At 38.2% G+C, this 21,520-nt stretch overlaps 1 protein-coding gene across 1 annotated transcript; it reads left to right on the top strand.

Moving 5' to 3' along the window:
• Positions 1-16,147: 16,147 nt before the first annotated feature.
• Positions 16,148-18,151, top strand: LOC142544308 (uncharacterized). The gene has a single exon (XM_075651368.1). It carries the CDS (start codon positions 16,148-16,150, stop codon positions 18,149-18,151), a length of 2,004 nt encoding a protein of 667 aa, XP_075507483.1.
• The last annotated feature ends 3,369 nt before the right edge of the window (positions 18,152-21,520 follow it).

Genomic DNA, 21,520 nt, shown 5'->3' with positions numbered 1-21,520 from the left:
ACTTTTAGTTGAAAATTTATGTTATAATCTAATTAGCATAAGTTAGTTATGTAATAATGAATATATTATAGAATTTCACAAGCAAACTTGCACTGTTAATAATCCAAATTGTAAAACTATGCTAATTGGAAATATGATCGATAATACATATAAAAAAAGACATATCTGTTGAACAACCACTCGATCTTACATGTTTTATTGATGTTAATGCTAAAAAACGGGTTATGACACAAAAGATTAAATCATTTGAATTTCAAGACCATCGCTAACTAGAGTGAGAATAGCTTTGTAGCTAGTCTGCCCAAGATTGACTTCTCAAAAGACGTGATCTGTTCAGCATGTCAGATAAGAAAGCAATTTAGATCGACCTTTAAGAACAAAATATATATGTACTGCCTCAGCTCGATGCATGGAACTACTTCATATGGACTTGTTTGGTCCTATACCCTTTATTAGCTTAGCGAAAATAAAGTACACATTGGTGATTATCAATGATTTATCAAGATTTACGTGGGTCATTTTATTGAAGTCCAAAGACCAAAGTAGTTATCAACTGATAAAGATCCTAAAACGTATACAGAATGAGAAGACCTTAGTGTTTGACAGGGTCAAAAGTTGTTAGAATCAGAATTTTGGAGTTTGACAAATAAAGCTTTTGAAGATTGTAGAACTGACCAACTCAACTGAATTAAATTCGAAATAAAACTACCCAAACAAAAGTTGTCTGAACTGATAATTAATGAGTTAAATAATCGGAAGCAATCAAACTGATCGAAGTTAACTGAATATGTAATGATAACTGAACCATAAGTTGGAACTGATAAGTCATACAGTTAGTTCAACTGATCGGCTACATAGTCAACTGACAATCAGTTTGACACGTCATCAATTAAAGCGCAGCTACCGACCGAGAAATCATATGCAGCAGACTGCAACAATCAAAAAGAGCACCACATAGCAATGCCACAATGTACTATTGTCAGAAGAATGTTGACATTTTCAGAAAGGACAAATCAACAGATAAGTATTAATTAATGTATTCAATGTTACCGTTGGAAGCAAAGCCTATAAATAGCCGAGGAATTCAGCTGAGACAAGAACTTTTGAACAAATATTCTGATTGGCTTTTGAATTCAGTTATACACTTTCTGTTACGATGTTCATACAAAAAAACTTACACTTAACAGAGATATTTCATAGCTTTCAGGCTATCATCCGAGCTAAAATATTAACACATTACATTGTTGTATTCGATCTTCTAAGATCAGTTGTGCTAAGAAAAAAATCAGTTGTATACTGATAAATTGTAAAGGGAACTAAGAGTTTTAGTTTGGCAGTGTCTAAGTCCAAACTAAAGTAAGTTATTACAGCTTTTGTAATTAATCAAAGTCTTTTAGTGGAAAGCATATCCTTGTGATAGAAAGGGTGACGTAGGACTATTTGAAGCCTCCGAACATCCATAAAATCTTTGTGTTCTTTCTTTCAGTTATTCTTTGAGTATTCAATCTATCAGTTGGTTTATTTCCGCACTTATAGTAGCTAAATGACTAATATCGACAACAATATTCTTGAACTCAATTTATCACTAAACACTTTGACCCTTCAAACCGATCCTAACAGAAGTGATCGAGGAACTGAGTTTATCAACATGTTGCTTACAACTAATCTTGAATACTATGGAATTAAGCATGTGTTCTCAGCTGCCCGATTACCTCAGCATAACGGTGTTGCCGAGAGATGGAACTGAACATAACATTTATGGAAGCAACTTGAACCATGTTAGCTGACTCCGGGATCTCATAATGTTTTTTATTTAAAATTTTCAACACAGTCTATTATATTCATAACATATCGATGATCAACAAAAGGGATGGAAAAACACCTTATCTGACCTGGAATGGAAATCAACCAGAAATATCATACTTCCATATATTTGGTTGTAAATGATTTATTCACCACAATAATAAAAATCATTTAATCGTTTTTGATGTAAAATCAGATGCTGGAATCATTTTAGGATACTCATTTGTTAGTAAAACCTATCGTGTTTTTAATACGAAAACACTAGCTGTTGAAGAATAAGTTCATATAGTATTTCATGAATCTTCTATTGTTCCTAATACACAAAATGCACACTTAAATTATCTTACAAATTGAATGAAAGACACTAATTTTCAATGTGAAAGTGACAATGAGATTCAAACCAGAAGAACATTTTCATTGTGAGCCGGACATTCACATTAACCAAGATGATGAGGACATCGAGCCTATATAAGAAGATCAAGGTGAATCAGCAGATCAAGTTGATAAAATTCAAAATAAAAATGAGTTTTTGTAACGCCCTCGACCGATTTCATAAAATAACAGCGGAAATTGAAATAATTTACTTAGAGGAAAGAAGGATTTAAAAATTCTCTTGACATGAATACATTTTCCAAATATATACAATCAAAAGTATATACATGATGAATTAAATGTTGCATCAAAATACAAAATATCATTTTTGATCATGTCAAAATGCTAGCAAAATATCTTTCTTCCTTCCATCTTTGTATGCATATGACCCCGACTCCAATCAACGTCCTGGTTCGACGCTCTTATCTGCATCACATGAAATAACTGGAATGAGTATAAAACTCAGCAAGTGAAACTCTTACATAACAATATGTACATATCATACTCTGTAAAACATGACTTTGAAATCATTAAATACCATCTAACTCTTAAAACATGAATAACATAGTAGAACATGAACATAACGATGATATTTCTCTTTTCTGGTGGATTGATATTTCAATAGTATCTCTGTCTCTGTACCTATATCCCATCGATATAAATCGATTATTCTGTTGGGATATAAGCCTATGGTCGTTGATCAACTAATTGCATGCAATCTCTGACTATCTCTTTATCAATCCAATAAATCATTTGAACTCTCTCTTGGACATTAATTCAAACACTTTGAAGACTCTTCTCTTTTGCATTCCCTTTGACATAATTGAGACATACAAATGCCTCTAATATACAACCAAGTGTATCAATACATAACATGAATCAAATGGAAGGGAATAGCATGTTAAAACCATTTTATACAATACTTATACTTCATGTGAGCACAAGAAATGAATTCCACTTACAACCAATGGAAAGCTTGATTGTAATCTCTTGGTACAAATCCTACAACAATAAATCATGTATTGAACCATCAACAACTTAATAATCAAATAACCATACCATAAAACCAATAAAACCAACACAATCAAACATTCCATGATTTACCCCAACACCATAAACCAAGAAATAACTAATGCCACAAGATTATCTTAGCTCCTTGAACCCAAAATGATCTTTTTCTCACTTCAAATACCCAACAAGAAGTTTGAATCAAAGAAACAAAAACAAGAAATGAGAACCCTAGCTTCCCTGTGAGCTGAAGAATCGATAGGAGCGGGAAAGAATGAGGGAAATGAGGGCAAACTCTTTTATTATATCACTTAAAACTCCAAAACACGACTTTACTATTCACCGACCGCGGGTGCGGTAGCCCTTGGACCGCGGGTGCGCTACACATACTGTACCACTTCCGAAAATCCAAAGGAACGACCGCAGGTGCGTTGCTCTTCCTACCGCGGGTACGCTGGAGGTTCTGCCCAAACACCGCGGGTGCACTGCATAATGGACCGCGGGTGCACTCTCCTCTGTAGCCAACAATAAACTCTTTGCAACTAAAATCGAATCGCAACGTCGCTTCTCCTCATAATTCGGCAACACTCTCAACATGAAAGTTGCACTTCTATGTCTTATCTAACCATTCCAATTGGCCTCATACCAATTGACTCAAAATACGAATTATCATGAATCAATCATAACGACGCTACCATATAACTACACCTCATCTAAAATCAACAATACTATAAATCATAAATCGGAATTCTTAACATCTAAACTATACTTAAACTCGACCAAATAGTCCATAAACATAAGAAATCTTAAACCGTACCGTTCACCGAGCTTGGATATTACAATCTCCCCTCTTTAAAGGAATTTCATCCTCGAAATTGACGTCACTACGCAAACAACTCAGGATACTTTTCTTTCATCTCATCCTCTGGTTCCCACGTGGTTTTTTCAATCAATTTATTCCTCCAAAGGAATTTAACAATGCCGATCTCTTTGTTTCTCAATACTTTAACTTTGCGATCCAGAATCTGAACTGGAATCTCTTGGTACGTCAAACTCGGCGTCAAATCCAATGGCTCGTGACGAAGAACATGGGAAGGATTCGCAATATACTTCCTGAGCATGGAGACATGAAAAACATTATGAACTCTATCAAGATCTGGTGGTAAGGCTAACCTGTAAGCTCGATCACAACCTCTATCCAAAATCTCAAATGGGCCAATAAACCTTGGACTCAACTTTCCCTTTTTGCCAAACCGCATCACACCTTTAAGAGGTGCAATCTTCAAGAACACGTGATCGCCAACCTCAAACTGCAACGGCCTTCGCCGTACATCAGCATAACTCTTCTGTCTTGACTGTGCTGTCTTCATCCTCTCTCGAATAACAGCAACAACATCAGCTGTCTGTTGGACCAACTCTGGACCCAACATCTTTCTCTCACCAATCTCGTCCCAATATAAGGGGGATCTACATTTTCTGCCATAAAGTGCTTCATACGGTGCCATGCCAATCGTCGTTTGGTAGCTGTTATTGTACGTGTACTCAACCAGAGGCAATTTGGAATCCCAACTACCAGGATAGTTGATAGCACAAGCTCTGAGCATCCTTCAAAATCTGAATAACTCTCTCTGATTGACCGTCGCTCTGGGGATGATATGCTGTACTGAATGCTAACCGTGTACCCAAGGCTCTGTGTAAACTCTTCCAAAACTCTGAAATAAATCTAGGGTCACGATCGACACAAGAACACCATGAAGTCTGACAATCTCTGCTATATACTCTTCGGCATACTGGTTCATGGAATACGTTGTCTTGACTGGAGAAAATGCGCTGACTTGGTCAACCGATGAACGATAACCCAAATAGAGTTATAGCCTTTCTGCGTTCTGGGAAGACCAATCACAAAGTCCATTGTAATGTGCTCCCATTTCCATTGAGGAATCGGCAATGAATGCAATGTCCCAGCAGGTTTCTGGTGTTCGATTTTCACCTGCTGACAAACACTGAGAAATAAACATGGCAATATCCTTCTTCATACCTGGCCACCAATAGAGTCTACGAAGATCCTGATACATCTTGGTACTACCTGGATGTATCGAATATGGCGCGATATGTGCCTCTGTCAAGACGTCTCGCCGAATATCATCACCAGTAGGCATGCATATACGGCCTCTGAATGTCACCAAACCATCTTTATTCATCCCAAACTCTGAATTACCTCTCTCTTCTGCTCTGGCTCTCATCTCTATCAACTGTACATCATTGGCCTGCTTTCTACGGATTCTGTCCGTCAATGTAGCCCGAATGATCAACGGTGAAAAGCAAGCAATAGTTCTTGGTACTACCAAAGCTTTCTCTTCTCGTTGCAAGTCTAATAACAACGGTTTCTGGATCATAGAACTCAAAGAGGAACTCGACTTACGGCTCAATGCATCCGCTACAACATTCGCCTTCCCAGGGTGGTAACTAATCGTTACATCATAATCTTTGACAAGCTCTAACCACCGTCTCTGTCGCATATTGAGTTCTTTCTGGGAAAACAAATACTTTAAACTCTTGTGGTTCGTGAAAATTTCACACTTTTTGCCATATAAATAGTGTCTCCAGATTTTCAGGGCGAATACCACAGCTGCCAGTTCCAGATCGTGCGTAGGATAATTTTTCTCGTAATCTTTCAAATGACGAGAAGCATAAGCTATAACCTTTCCACGTTGCATCAGTACTGCACCGAGGCCCTTCTTTGACGCATCGGTATAAACAACAAAGTCTTCTGTACCACTGGGCAATGCAAGTACCGGAGCTGTCGTCAACCTATCTTTCAACTCTTGGAATCCACTTTGGCATTCATTGGACCACTCAAACTTCACAGTCTTCCTCGTCAAATTAGTTAAAGGCAGGGCAATTTCGGAAAAGTCTGAAATAAAACGACGATAATAACCCGTCAAACCAAGAAAAGTGCGTACCTCTGATACAGTGGTAGGGATATGCCACTTCTGTATCGCCTCTATTTTTACTGGATAAACCGTTAAACCATCCTTCGAGACAACATGGCCTAAGAAAGAAATCTTCTCCAACCAGAACTCACATTTCTTCAACTTAGCATATAGCTTCTTCTCTCTCAATAACTGAAGAACGACTCTGAGGTGTTCTGCGTGAAGCTCTCTGGTCTTCGAATAAATCAATATATCATCGATGAAAACAATGTAAAAGCTATCCAAATACGGCTTGAACACCCGGTCCATAAGATCCATGAAGACTGAAGGAGCATTAGTCAGACCGAACGACATAACAAGAAATTCGTAATGACCATACCTGGCCCAGAACGCCGTTTTAGGGATATCAGACTCCCTAACTTTCAACTGGTAATAACCAGATCGCAGATCGATCTTCGAAAACACTGTAGCTCCCTGCAGCTGATCAAAAAGGTCGTCTATTCGCGGCAACGGATATTTATTCTTAATCGTCACTTTGTTGATTTCCCTGTAATCAATGAACAGCCGCAAAGACCCATCTTTCTTCTTGAAGAAAAGAACCGGAGCTCCCCAAGGTGAAGAACTCGGCCGTATGAAACCTTTATCTAATAGATCTTGCAACTGCATCTTCAGTTCTTTCATCTCTGTCGGAGCCATTCTGTACGGAGCCTTAGAAATAGGAACCATCCCCGGAACTAGATCGATCACAAACTCTACATCTCTGTCCGGCGGTAAACCCGGCATATCATCCTCAAATACATCAGGGAAATCTCTCACAACATCAATATCATCAATATTCAACTTCACAATTCTATCCATATCCACAATCGAAGCCAAAAACCCATCACAACCTCTAAACAAAAACTTCTTAGCCTCAAGACATGAAATAAAAGGAAGGACCAGCGAAGTACCTGCACTGGCGAGCATACTTTCCTTATTATCATCATCTGCAAATTTCACAGTCTTGGCAACGCAATCAATCACTGCACGGTAAGTTGATAGCCAATCCATGCCAAGTATAATATCAAATGCAACCATCGGAATAACAATCAAATCGGCATAAACCACTCGCTCAACAATTTGAACAGAACACGCATACATAATAGACGTCGGGCACAACACATCCCCAGAAGGCAATACAACATTAAACTGGAGGGGAAGAACAGAAGGAACTAAACCCAAAGATCTCAAAAATAGTTCAGACATAAAAGAATGAGTAGCACCTGTATCAATCAATGTCGTAACTACTCTGCCTGAAATTAAGATAGTGCTAGAGATCACAGAAGAATCAGGATTAATACCTTCCTTCGTCATGGTGAAGATGCGACCCTGCACCTTCTCTTTACTCAATCCTATCGGACAGTCCTTGGCGATATGGCCTGCAGTACCACATCGGTAGCACGTATGAGTACCAAACATGCACTCACCCCTATAATGCCTATTGCACTTGGGACACAACGGCTTCTCTGGATCAAATGGGACTGTCGGTACTTTAGAACTCGGCTCTATCTGCCTTTCCCCTTGTAACTGCCTTTCCCTCTTTGGCTCGAACCTAGACCTCTTTGAGCAATAGCCTGCTGCCTCGCCTGTCTCTCTCTAGTAATGTCCTTCTCATCTTGCTCGGCTAACAATGCTTTAGCCACAATCTCTTTAAATGTCACTGTCTTAGACATATTGATATCCCTCCTGATCTCTGCTCGAAGTCCTATAATGAAATGAGCACCCTTGTCTTTGTCATTTGAGGCAATATATGGGGCAAACAGACAGCCCTCCTCAAACTTCAAAATGTACTCGTCAACATTCATACCTGCCTGACAAAGCTCTAAAAACTCAGTCACCTTCCGAGTTCGAAGTGCATCTGGGAAATACTTGTCGTAGAAAAGATCCATGAAATCTTGCCTCTTCAATGCCGGAACATCAACACTTACCTTAGTGGCATTCCACCAAATACGTGCAGCTTTGACTAGCATGAATACTGCACAACCAACTCTGTCCTTGTCTTCATACCTGAGATGATCAAATATCGCCTCAAGTGCTTTAATCCACTCCACAGCCACCAATGGATCAGTACTTCCTGCAAACTCAGGCGGATCCATCCTCTTAAAAGCAGTAAAGATCCCATCAGTTCCAACTGCTTGAACCACTTGGCCTCTCCCTTGGCCTCTACCCTGAACTGAACCTTGCAAACGGAGCAACTGCTGAATCTGTTCACTTGTGAACCTTAGATTGCTCTTTCAATAATTTGCCGAACTCGTCGACAACTCTCGATGAGGAATTATCCTCACCCTTTGAAGATTTTTTCTTAGGAGGCATTAAAATCCTACAATGTGCTCACATAATACATATCAACCAATACTATAAATAGATGTAGAAGAAGACATACCCGGACAGTTGAAAATAGACGAAGTCATATGCATTGGTCCGAAGAACGTTGCTCTGATACCACTAAATGTAATGCCCTCGACTGATTTCATAAAATAACAGCGAAAATTGAAATAATTTACTTAGAGGAAAGAAGGATTTAAAAATTCTCTTGACATGAACACATTTTCCAAATATATACAATCAAAAATATATACATGATCAATCAAGTGTTGCATCAAAATACAAAATATCATTTTTGATCATGTCAAAATGCTAGCAAAATATCTTTCTTCCTTCCATCTTTGTATGCATATGACCCCGGCTCCAATCAACGTCCTGGCTCGTCGCTCTTATCTGCATCACATGAAATAACTGGAATGAGTATAAAACTCAGCAAGTGAAACTCTTACATAACAATCTGTACATATCATACTTTGTAAAACATGACTTTGAAATCATTAAATACCATCTAACTCTTAAAACATGAATAACATAGTAGAACATGAACATAACGATGGTATTTCTCTTTTCTCTGGTGGATTGATATTTCAATAGTATCTTTGTCTCTGTACCTATATCCCATCGATATAAATCGATTACTCTGTTTGGATATAAGCCTATGGTCGTTGATCAACTAATTGCATCCAATCTCTGACTATCTCTTTATCAATCCAATAAATCATTTGAACTCTCTCTTGGACATTAATTCAAACACTTTGAAGACTCTTCTCTTTTGCATTCCCTTTGACATAATTGAGACATACAAATGCCTCTAATATACAACAAAGTGTATCAATACATAACATGAATCAAATAGAAAGGAATAGCATGTTAAAACCATTGAAATACAATACATATACTTCATGTGAGCACAAGAAATGAATTCCACTTACAACCAATGGAAAGCTTGATTCTAATCTCTTGGTACAAATCCTACAACAATAAACCATGTATTGAACCATCAACAACCTAATAATCAAATAACCATACCATAAAACCAACACAATCAACATTCCATGATTTCCCCCAACACCATAAACCAAGAAATAACTAAAGCCACAAGATTACCTTAGCTCCTTGAACCCAAAATGATCTTGTTCTCACTTCAAATACCCAACAAGAAGCTTGAATCAAAGAAACAAAACAAGAAATGAGAACCCTAGCTTTCCTGTGAGCTGAAGAACCGATAGGAGTGGGAAAAAATGAGGATGAGGGCAAACTCTTCTATTATATCACTTAAAACTCCAAAACACGACTTTACTATTCACCGACCGCGGGTGCGCTACACATACTGTACCACTTCCGAAAATCCAAAGGAACGACCGCTGGTGCGTTGCTCTTCCTACCGCGGGCGCTGGAGGTTCTGCCCAAACACTGCGGGTGCACTGCATAATGGACCGCGGGTGCACTCTCCTCTGTAGCCAACAATAAACTCTTTGCAACTAAAATCGAATCACAACGTCGCTTCTCCTCATAATTCGGCAACACTCTCAACACGAAAGTTGCACCTCTATGTCTTATTTAACCATTCCAATTGGCCTCATACCAATTGACTCAACATACGAATTATCATGAATTAATCGTAACGACGCTACCATATAACTACACCTCATCTAAAATCAACAATACTATAAATCACAAATCGGAATTCTTAACATCTAAACTATACTTAAACTCAACCAAATAGTCCATAAACATAAGAAATCTTAAACCGTACCGTTCACCAAGCTTGGATATTACAGTTTTTTTAGAACAAGCTGATCCGATGTAAAAACAACATCATTTTACTCTAGATCCAAATTCTTTTTGTCATGTTGTAGGTGGAGTAAAAATCATCCACCTGGACTGGTCATAGGTAACCCTTCTACTCCTTTAAGAACTAGGAAACAGATGATTAATGAATATTTCACGGTGCTTTTATTTATCAATTACAACCTAAGAAGAATGGTGAAGCTCTAAACGATTCAAATTGGATCAATATTATGCAAGAAGAATTAAATAAATTTGACAGAAATAAAGTATGACATTTAGTTCTCAGACCATTCAAATAAATCTATTAAGGTACCAAATGAGTTTTCAGGAATAAATTAGATGAAAAAGGTACTCTAATTAGAAATAAGGCTAGATTAGTTGCACAAGGATATAGGAAAAACAAGGCATATATTTTGCTGAATCTTTTGCACTTGTAGCCAGGTTAGAAGCTATTACAATATTCTTTGTATATGTTGCATTTAAAGAATTCGAAGTATAACAAATAATTGTTTAGAGTGCTTTCTTAAATGGATTATTACAAGAAGATGTATATGTAGAACAACCTCTTGGATTTATGAATCATGTATTGCCTGATTATGCATTTAAACTGGATAAAGTTTTGTATAGTCTGAAGCAAGCTCTCGGAGCTTAGTCTGACACTTTCTCTAAATTTATTATTGATAATGATTATATAATCGACACGGTTGATAAAACTCTATTAAAATTCTTTAAAGGAGATCACACCTTATCTGATCAAATATATGTTGATGATATTATTTTTTAGTCAACTAACCCCAAACTATGCGAGAAGTTCTACAAGCTGATGCATGATAAGTTTGTGATGAGTGATAGGATCGGTTAAGGTAGTTGAAGGGTTTAGAAGGGGGCTGAATAAACACTTAGGATTTTTTGTACTCTTTTTCAAATATGGGAATCAGTTCTTTGAAAAACTGATCCTAGAATCTTGTTTTTTGATATAGATCAGTCAACTGAAAGTAGTGCAGAATAAGACTGAAATATAGATTGAATACTTATTGTAAACTGAAATAGTAACTGAAGTAAACACAGGAGTTTTTATTGATATTTGGAGACTTCAAATGCTCCTACTTCACCGCTTCTATCACAAGGATATGATTTCAATAAAAGAATTTGATATATTACAACATATTATAATAATTTACTTCAGTTGATCTTACACATTGCCAAACTGAAACTCTTAGTGTAACAACTCTTATACATTTATTAACTGAAACGCTCTAAATTGGTAGCCTGAATGTTACTTATAAATACAATGAATGTAGAGCTTGAGTGTGTGATCTCTAACTTGATAAAATACTCATGAAAGGTATCACAATTGATTGAAGGTTGTATCTTGATTGCTTCGTGTGTGTTCACTTGTAGTCACTGGCCTTCTTCAACTGATTCGATCAACTATATATAGTTTTCAATCCCAACGGTCGTACTGAATGCATTTAATGACAAATATCTGTTCAATCGTCGTGTAGTTATTTTATCTGATAGTAGTACTAGGTATTCAGACTGTTCTGTTCTGATTCAAATGTTCTGCTTTGGTACGACTTGCCAGTCTGTCTGCTAATATTTCAACTGATGACGTGGCCAACTGATTAGAATTCAACTGATCAGCCGATTAGTTCAGCTGGACATTATCAGTTGTAACTGATGTCATATCATTTACGAATACTTCGGTTGATAAGGTTTTTCTAGTTCAGCTAGAACGAGGACTTCAGTTACGTTTACATGACTATTCAATCAGTTAGATTTTTTAGTTCTCTTATTGATTAATTTGTCAAATTCTAAAACTTATAATATTCTAAAAATTTCTCCCTTTTTGGTGTTGGACAAAACTTAAATTTCTTGAACTGATGATAGAGAATAAAATTGATTCTAGATAAAATAATATAAAAATTCATACATATTCTGTAATAACAATTTTATAAATTTTAAAAGAAGTACAGATTTGTACAAACATTTCAAAATAAAAAAATAGCCTCTAGACTAACAAATGACTTAGGAAACGAATTATTTTTTCAACTTCTTCTCATCCGGTCATTTATCAGTTGGCTTGTCTGGTGTTCTCTTCTTGTTGCTTGCTCATATTGCCTCCGACTTCTGTTCTTCCCCCTTTTTGTCAACAAACAACACTCTTGTGAAGAGGACTGCTGAACTAACTCGAGCAGATACCTCAGCCAGATGATTCTGCATTATGTCAATCTTCTTAGACAGACTTGTATGAACAAAATCAATCTGATTGCTGAGTTGTTCTCGGGAGGAGAGCTGAGTAGGAAGTGTAACTGATTCTCTTTTAATCTTTTCCATGCCAAAATTCTACATCAATTCCTTCACATATTTGGTCTGACTGATAAAAATCCAGTTTCCAGTTGTTTCACTTGCAAGCCTAAGAAGAATGTCATTTCACCCATCATGCTCATCTCAAATTTTTCCTGCATCAGCTTAGCAAACTTATCACATAATTTGGGGTTATTTGACCCAAATATAATATCATCAACATAAATTTGAAAAATTAATGAATTATCTTTCTTGGTAAATTTGAACAGAGTTTTATCAACTGTTCCTACTATAAAATCATGATCAATCAAGAATTTTGATAGGGTCTCATACCAAGAACGATGAGCTTGTTTTAGACCATATAAAGCTTTGTTCAGATGATAAACATGATTAGAGAGTAAGTGATTAACAAAACCTGTAGGCTGTTCTACATACACCTCTTCTTGCAACTAACCGTTCAGAAATGCGCTTTTGACATCCATCTGGTACATTTTGAAGTTTTTGTAGGATGCATAGGCTAGGAATATACAAATTACCTCCAACCAAGAAACTGGAGGATAAGTCTTGTCATAATCTATTCATCCTTCCTGTCTATAGCCTTGTGCGACCACTCTCGCTTTGTTGCGCACAACTAAACTATCTTCGTTCAGCTTGTTCTTGTATACTCATTTGGTACCTATAATATATTTTGAAGAGGGTCTTGGAAATAACGTCCTGACATTGTTATTTGTAAACTGATTAAGCTCTTCTTGCATAGCAATGATCCAATTGTGATCAGCTAGAGTTTCTTCAGTTTTTTTTTCAAGTTGCGAGATAAAAGCAGAATGAATAAATAAATTCAACACCTGATTTCTGGTTAGTTCTAAGGATGGTTCATGCTCCATCTGTAGTTAGGATTTATTTGACATGTTTGCAAATCTGGTTCAGTTTGTAACTGACCAGTTCCTTCAACTTCAGTTGGAACGACATTAGTTTGAGGTTGAATATTTTCTAGATGATCGTCAAACTGATTATTAGGAGTTGTCTCCTGTCCAACTGGTGGCTCTACCACTTTTGGCTCTGGTGTTTGAAGGGAATTTTTGACAATATGTTTTTCATCTTCATTGTCATCCTCCAAACTTGTATCTATTAAGCAATTAATTAGTTCAATTGGATCAGTTGGCTTATCAGTTAGCATATTCTCATCAAACACAACATGTACATATTCTTCAACATTGATAGTGTGTTTATTAAAGATACTATATGCTTTGCTAACATATGAATATCCTAAGAATATTCCTTCATCCGATTTAACATCGAAGGCAGTTAGGTGATTCTGACCATTGTTATGAATGAAGCATTTGCACCCGAATATTTTAAAATAATAAACCATACTTTTCTTGCCATGCTAGATCTCATAAGGCGTTTTCGAATGATTTTTATTAATCATTAATCTGTTTTGAGTATAAAAGGCGGTGTTAACTGTCTCAGCCCAAAATCTTTGAGAAATACCAGAATCAGCTAGCATTGTTCTCGCTGCCTCTTTAAGAGTCGATTTCTCTGTTTAGCTACACCATTTTGTTGTAGTGTTCTTGCAGCAGAGAACTCATACTTGATTCCTAAATTTTCAAGATATTGAGACAAAGTCTGATTGACTAATTCAGTTCCTCGTTCGGATGTGAGACCCCATGATCTGATTAACGTTAATTACGTAGATTATGAGTAGTAAATCAACTCATAATATAATTGTAATTGGAAATGAATTTGAAATAGTCTATGTAAATGGAAATAAACTATACAAGTTGAAAATACTCCATACTTCTTTGAAAAATAATGCATTTAATTTTAATGGAAACATTGTAAATAATTTGAAAAATAGTCAATTAATTTTTAAGTGTAAAATGATAATTTTTAAAAGAAATTTACATGTGCAGATCCATTTTGTACGCATGCAGTGATGTCTAAGATAGATTCACAGCCACCGTCTGATATTTATTCCATTTTATTTTGTATATTTGTCATTTATTTTACGAAAAGTACTGTAAGCAACAAATAAATAGAGAAAAGTTAAAGGAGACTCATCATCTTCCTTTCCTTCATTAAGTATTGTATAACATTAAACCAGCAGCATAATATTCACTCTTGGCATAGCTAGTAAGTATTCGAGATGAGTTCTTGGATTTTTTACTTGAATTGAGAATTTATGTCATAAGTGGATTTTTTTTATGTGTAGACTCGTGTTTATGAGAACATCTATCTAGTAATATGTGTAAAATAAAAGAATCTGAAAGGAATATTGTATCCTGAATTCATTTAAGATATTATTTTGATTTTGCACTTCTAGACAAATTTAATAGATTTGTTTTTCAAGATATACTATATCCTATCATTAGGAATGATTTAATTTAGTTAGAAAATTATCTATAAGATATAATGTATTGTCTTTAAATTAGAGTTTGATTCATATTAAACTCTAGTTTCCTTGTTTATAGGTGTGAAGGATCCATGAAGATCTAGGTCAAAGAAGGGACTATATATACGAGGGTCAATTATCAATAATAGGACGTGTGGCACAAATATACCTTGACGGAGACAGGAGCTTTGTTGGAACATATTAAGGTCTTGGAGATTTGCGTACGAAGCAAGGGTGGTTCATCTATCGTGTGATCGTGTTGCCAATTGGTGTTGCCAACACTCAAGAACAACACTGACGCAGAGTGTTGATCGAAGAGTGATTTCATTTGATATTTAAGCAATACGTGTTTGGTTTAGGCATCTAGATTTGATTTGAGTTTTTGTATGCATATTTTAATTCCTTGGAGTGTCAAGTAATTTAGCTTTGTTTCTTTCACTAGTATCGTTTGTGGTGTGAATGATTTATATAAGTTTTCTAGTGAAATTTTTACCATGAGGCATCGCACAAGTCTTTGTACTTGTGCATGATTTAAATTCAAGTATTTATTTAGTAAAGTTATATCCGTGTTAAGTAATAAATTTCCGCTACTGTGTTGTGTGCCGTGTTGACAACACCGAGCACAACACCCAATTCTAATATACCATTTTTTTAATACATATTTCCTGTTACTTTATGCACAATAATTATTACAAGTGGTATCAGAGCCTTTCCTTGATACACTAAGTGATTGATTCTGGTATTGCTGTTTTTACAGGAAATACACTGATAGCTTAATGGATCCACTAGCGGCTAACACTGCTTTTAGACCACCAGTCTTAGATGGTTCGAACTATGCTCTCTGGAAAGTCAAGATGAGGATGTACATCAAATCTATCGAAGAAAGGGCATGGCAACGAGTCTTAGATGGTTGGTCTCCACCAAGGATAGTTGATGATGATGGAGATAGTCGAAGCAAATCAGAGAGTTCCTGTTCCAATGATGAAGTTCAAACCTCGAACTTCAACTCAAAGGCGCTAAATGATATATTCACCTCTGTTGATGTCAACATGTTCAGTCTCATCACCAACTGCATTTCTGCCAAAAAAGCTTGGGATATTCTTCAAAAGCACTGCGAAGGATCTGAAAGTGTTCGCAGAACCAAACTCAGGATGTTAACCAATTTGAAAGCTTAAGGATGGAGGAAAACGAGACTATTGTGGAATATGATCGGAGATTGCGTGAGATTGCATATGAGGCCTTTAGTCTCGGTGATCCTATGTCAAACGAAAGACTGGTTAGCAAGGTCCTAAGATCCCTTCCTGAGTGTTTTAATATCAAAATCTGTGCTATTGACGAATCCAAGGACACCTTTACACTTAATCTGGAAGACCTAATTAGCTCTCTCAGAACATTTGAGATGAATCTAGACCTACAGAAAAGAAATACAGGGAAGGCTGTTGCCTTACAAACTACTGATGATTCTATGAATAGCCTAATTCAAGAGGAAAAGGACTCTGATCTTGGCGAGGAATCAATCTCCTTAATCACAAAAAAATTTGGCGACTACCTAAAAAGAATGAGAGATAAGAAGAAGATTGTATCAACATCAAGACCACAGTTTGTTTCTTTTGAAAGAAATAAAATAACTGCATCAACTCAAGGGAATTTCATATCGAGAAATGATTCATCAGCTCGAACAGAAACAAATAAACTTGATTCAGTCCAATGTAGAGAATGCTCTGGATTTGGTCATTATGCAAATGAGTGCGCAAATCGGCTTCGCAAAAACAAAAATATGGCAACTACACTGAGTGATGAAGAACCTGATGATGATTTTGAAACCAAGGAAGGAGATGATTGCACCCCTTTATCTGCCATCCAGGAACAAACATACAAACTACAGGTCAATCCCTTTGGTGTTGCCACTGGTGCTACCACACTAGGGCGCAACACTGTGTCAGAATCACTGTGTCTCAATGCTAACTCTCTGGAAATTTCAGAAGCTGACAAAATCCAGGAATCTGACCAAGAAGAGCTTACTATGGAAATTGTCCAAAGGATGTATGAAGAACTTTATGATGACTGGCTCAAAAGAAATAATGTAAACTCATTACTGTCAAAAGAAAACATTGAGTTGAAGAGCAACTTGTCTCGTCTAGAAGTTTTGGTGAGTAGGAAGGATCTTGAACTATGTAAAGTCAAAGATGATATTGAGAAAGCATCAAAAACTCTTGCCAAATTCAATTCAAGCTCATCAAAACTTGACACAGTACTGACTATAGGAAAGGACAACAGATCTGGCCTTGGTTATGTTGCAAGCATGTATGAACATGGTGAGTCATCTAACTCCAGTTCAAGGACCACAGTATTTGTGAAGGGTGTAGGAGTCGACGCTGTCACTAAAACAGAAAATCCACCCATGAAAACTGTACAAAGCTCAAAGCTGGTCTCTGAACAGACGCTGAAAACATCCTGTTCAGCTTCCTCACCGTCAAAAAGTCACTCCTCAGCAAAGATGTCTCAAGACAAGAAGCATGTATCAATCTCAAATCCCAAGCAGCGAAAGCATCATTTCATCTGTCACTACTGTCGGAAGTCTGGGCACATCAAACTTTTCTGCTACAAACTCAGAACTGACTATCTCAGGTGGCATTCAAATCAGGTGTTGTATAAGGTGTTGTCCAACACCATGTCCAACACCACAGTCAAAAGTTCTTCCACTAAGAAAATTTGGGTACCAAAAACTGTTATACAATGCAATGTCATTTATACATCGCTAAAAACTAACATTGCAGGAGCATGGTACTTTGACAGTGGGTGTTCCCATCACATGACAGGTTCTAAAAAACACCTCATTGATTATTCTGAACTAAAAAGTGGACGTGTAATTTATAGAGGTGGTGCCAAAGGGAGAATTGTAGGCAAAGGAACCCTGAATGTTGATGGGCTTCCTATGCTTCATAATGTTCTACATGTTGAAGGACTTAACTCGAATTTAATAAGCATAAGTCAACTTTGTGATGATAACTTACATGTTAGGTTCAACAAGAATAATTGTGAAGTTTTTAATGATGCAAATGTTTGTGTCATGTCAGGAACACGGTCTGCTGATAATTGCTATTTTGTGGGAGATAGTGATAATTGTCGAAGTGCCAAGGTAAGCAATCTAGATTTATGGCATCAAAACTGGTTCATGTGAGCTTCAAGACCTTGAAAAATCTCTGTAAGTATGAAGCTGTGAGAGGTATGCCTAATTTGTGCTCAGATAATGCATATATCTGTGGATCATGTCAAAAAGGTAAACAAACCCGTGTTGCACACCCGATGTTGCAACACTTTGGGACAACACGGTGTCTTGAACTTCTACACATGGATCTAATGGGTCCAATGGATGTTGAAAGCTTGGGTGGTAAGAAATACTCACTCGTTTGTGTTGATGATTTTTCTCGTTTCACTTGGGTAATTTTTATAAGAGAAAAATCAGATACTTTTGATGTCTTCAAGAAATTGCATGCAAGAATAACTAATTTCCATGATGAGAGAGTTGTTAAAATACGAATTGATAATGGCAAAGAATTTGAAAATTCTCTTTTTACTTCCTTATGCGAAAAGAAAGGAATCTCTCATGAATTTTCTGCTCCTAAAACTCCTCAAAAAAATGGAATAGCCGAAAGGAAGAATCGAACTCTTCAAGAAATGGCACGAGTCATGCTGAGCTCAAAGAATGTGTCAAAAAGGTTTTGGGTTGAAGCCTTGAACACAGCTTGTCACATTTCCAATCGTGTGTTTCTAAAGAGTGGATCCACTATGACCTCCTATGAAATCATCATGGGGAGGAAACCAAACCTCAAATACTTTCATATTTTGGATGTATTTGCCACGTTCTAAATGATCGAGAACATCTCGCAAAATTCGACTCCAAAAGTGATAAGTGCCTATTTCTCGGATATTCAATGAATAGTCGGGCTTATCGTGTGTTTAACTTAAGAACAAGAACAACCATTGAATCTATTAATGTTGTGTTTGATGATCTTGCCGGACTAACATGAAAAGCTAAAGAGGATGATACTGAGGGACTGTTGGATTCAAGTGAGCCATCAACCAGCATTGGTGTTGAGGCTAGTGTTGAGACCAGTGAGGTAACACCATATACAACACCGCCTGTAACCAGAACGGAAACCATGGAGAATGAAAACGTCGATGATAATGATGTGGTGATCAATTGTGAAAAAGAAATTCCCAGCAAGATTCAGAAGAATCATCCATCATCACAAATCATTGGTGAAATACATGAAGATGTGCAAACAAGGAAAAAGGAGAAGGTTGACTACCGGAAAATGATCGGATTAGTTTGTATGAACTCCACATTCTCCCAGGTAAGCCACTCATGCTTTGTGTCTTTAATTGAACCTAAAAATGTGAATGAGGCCCTAAAGGATGAATTTTGGGTTAATGCCATGCATGAAGAACTAGAACAATTTGTCCGCAATATTGTGTGGGACTTAGTTCCCAGATGATACCCCATGGATGGGCCCAGATGAAAGACATGGATGGGCCCAATACCCTTGGCCCGTCCCTAGCCCAAATGGAAGACAAGCCCATCAAGGGCCCAGGTATCCTCCTATAAATACCAGGTTTGAGTGTTCAGTTGATTCATTCACTATATTGTTTTCAGCAGCACCCTTAGCTGCTCCCCCCATATATCTTCAGTCTCTGACTTGAGCGTCGGAGGGGCTATGCCAGGACACCCTCCTGGCCCCCTCCTAACGATCTTATTTGTGATTTCAGGCTCAGGATAATTTCAAAACTGCGTTTGGACTAGTGACACTTGCTGGAATCAGACCTTAAATTTTCCGTGAGTATCAATTGGCGCCGTCTGTGGGAATCTTTGAGTTGAGACGTAGAGATGGTAGGGAGGAGAGGGAGTGGAAGAGCCACCTCAGCATCATCGCGTCCTCGGAGGGGACCCGAACCATCTCATGCTGAGGCAGGACAGGAACAACCTCGTCAAGAGACAAGAACTGAGCAGCCCATTCACGAGACGAGGGTCGAGCAAATGCGTCCCAATGAGAATGTGGGGAACTTGACCCTGGAACAGCTGGGCCAATTTATCACCCGAACTGTGGATGAGATCATGAAAAGGAATCAAGAATCTATCTTTGTAGAGGAACAGGCAGCCCGGCAGGAGCGTGAGGAAAATGTTGAAGTTCACCAGAGCAGGGTTGAAGAGACGCAACCCCCTCAAAGTGGAGAGATTAGTGAGATGGGGGAGATGTGGAAGGAGATACGGAGATTGAGGGCAGGTAGGAAGCAAGGCGCCGTTACCCAAGAGAAGAAGCCCTTTTTCATTATCCATCTTGGAAGAAGGGCTTCCCCAAATTTCCGACAATCGAACGTTGGAGAATATGACGGACATACAGACCCAGAAGAACACTTGGGGAGATTTGAGAATGTGGCTATGTTGCACCAATATTCAGATGGAGTCAGGTGCAGGGTGTTCCTGGGCACGTTGGTGAGGTCAGCCCAGCAATGGTTTAATACCCTGCAGCCCAACTCCATACAGTCTTTTGAGGATTTTGCTACAGCTTTCTTGCACAGATTTGCCAGCTGCAAGAGGCATCAGAAGAATTATTTGAGCCTGTTTGTGATGAAACAACAAGAGGCTGAAACCTTGCGGGAGTTTGTCCAGCGCTTCAACAGCGCAGCGTTGGAAATACCAGCGGCTACCCCCGACATCATGATAAGCGCCTTTACCCAAGGGCTGAGGGGAGGAGGAGAATTCTTCAAATCGCTGGTCAAGAAACCTCTGTCGAGCTATGATGACTTGTTAGCTCGGGCGGAAAAATATGTGAACTTGGAAGATGCGCAACGGTATAGAAGGATGGAAAACCGACCCGGAGGGAGTAGGGTGGAGGGAGCCGAGAGAGGCGGTAAGACGAGGGGTGCATGCGAGAGGGAGGAGGACAAAACTAGAAGTAGAGGACAATTCTCATCACATGTTCCTCTGAATAGGAGTCGGGATAAGGTGATGGAGGTGAGGGAGTCAAGGGAGAGGGATGAGAAGTCGCAGAGAGTTGAGAGTAGTGCCCGACCTCCTCCGCGGGGTAGACAAGAAGGATCCTCGTCCAGGAGTGAATTGAGATCTCGCCCATCTTCTAGGCGAGGTCGAGGCCCTCCGTGGATACATCAGAGGGCCGAGGAGCCGAGGAGAGAAGGTTGAGGTCAAGATGCCCCTCGGGAGCCCCCTGAACCGAGGAGGGGAACGAATGAGGATAACCACCCTACGAGAGGAATGATTCATATGATCTCGGGGGGAGCTACTGATGGGGATTCCGGGCGAGTGCGAAAGGCGCATGGCAGGAGGTTGGAGAATTTTGAAATATCTAGGGGTACGGACTTACCCTAGGATCCTGTCATCAGTTTTGGACCAGATGACCTCTGGGGCATTGTGGCTCTTCATCACGATGCCTTGGTGGTAACGGCCACTGTTGCCAATTATGATGTGGCACGAATCTTTATTGATAATGGAAGCTCTGTTAATATCCTGTTCAAGAGCACTCTGGATCAG

The sequence above is a fragment of the Primulina tabacum genome, chromosome 5 (genome assembly GCF_025594145.1).
Source record: "Primulina tabacum isolate GXHZ01 chromosome 5, ASM2559414v2, whole genome shotgun sequence".
In the NCBI taxonomy this organism is placed as follows: domain Eukaryota; kingdom Viridiplantae; phylum Streptophyta; class Magnoliopsida; order Lamiales; family Gesneriaceae; genus Primulina; species Primulina tabacum.
The sequence above is the reverse complement of the archived record's forward strand: the minus strand, read 5'-3'. Positions and strand labels throughout refer to the sequence as shown.

Bases quoted from the DNA above. Each gene is read 5' to 3' on its own strand.
- LOC142544308 (XM_075651368.1), top strand. From the start codon at position 16,148: ATGGAGGAAAACGAGACTATTGTGGAATATGATCGGAGATTGCGTGAG.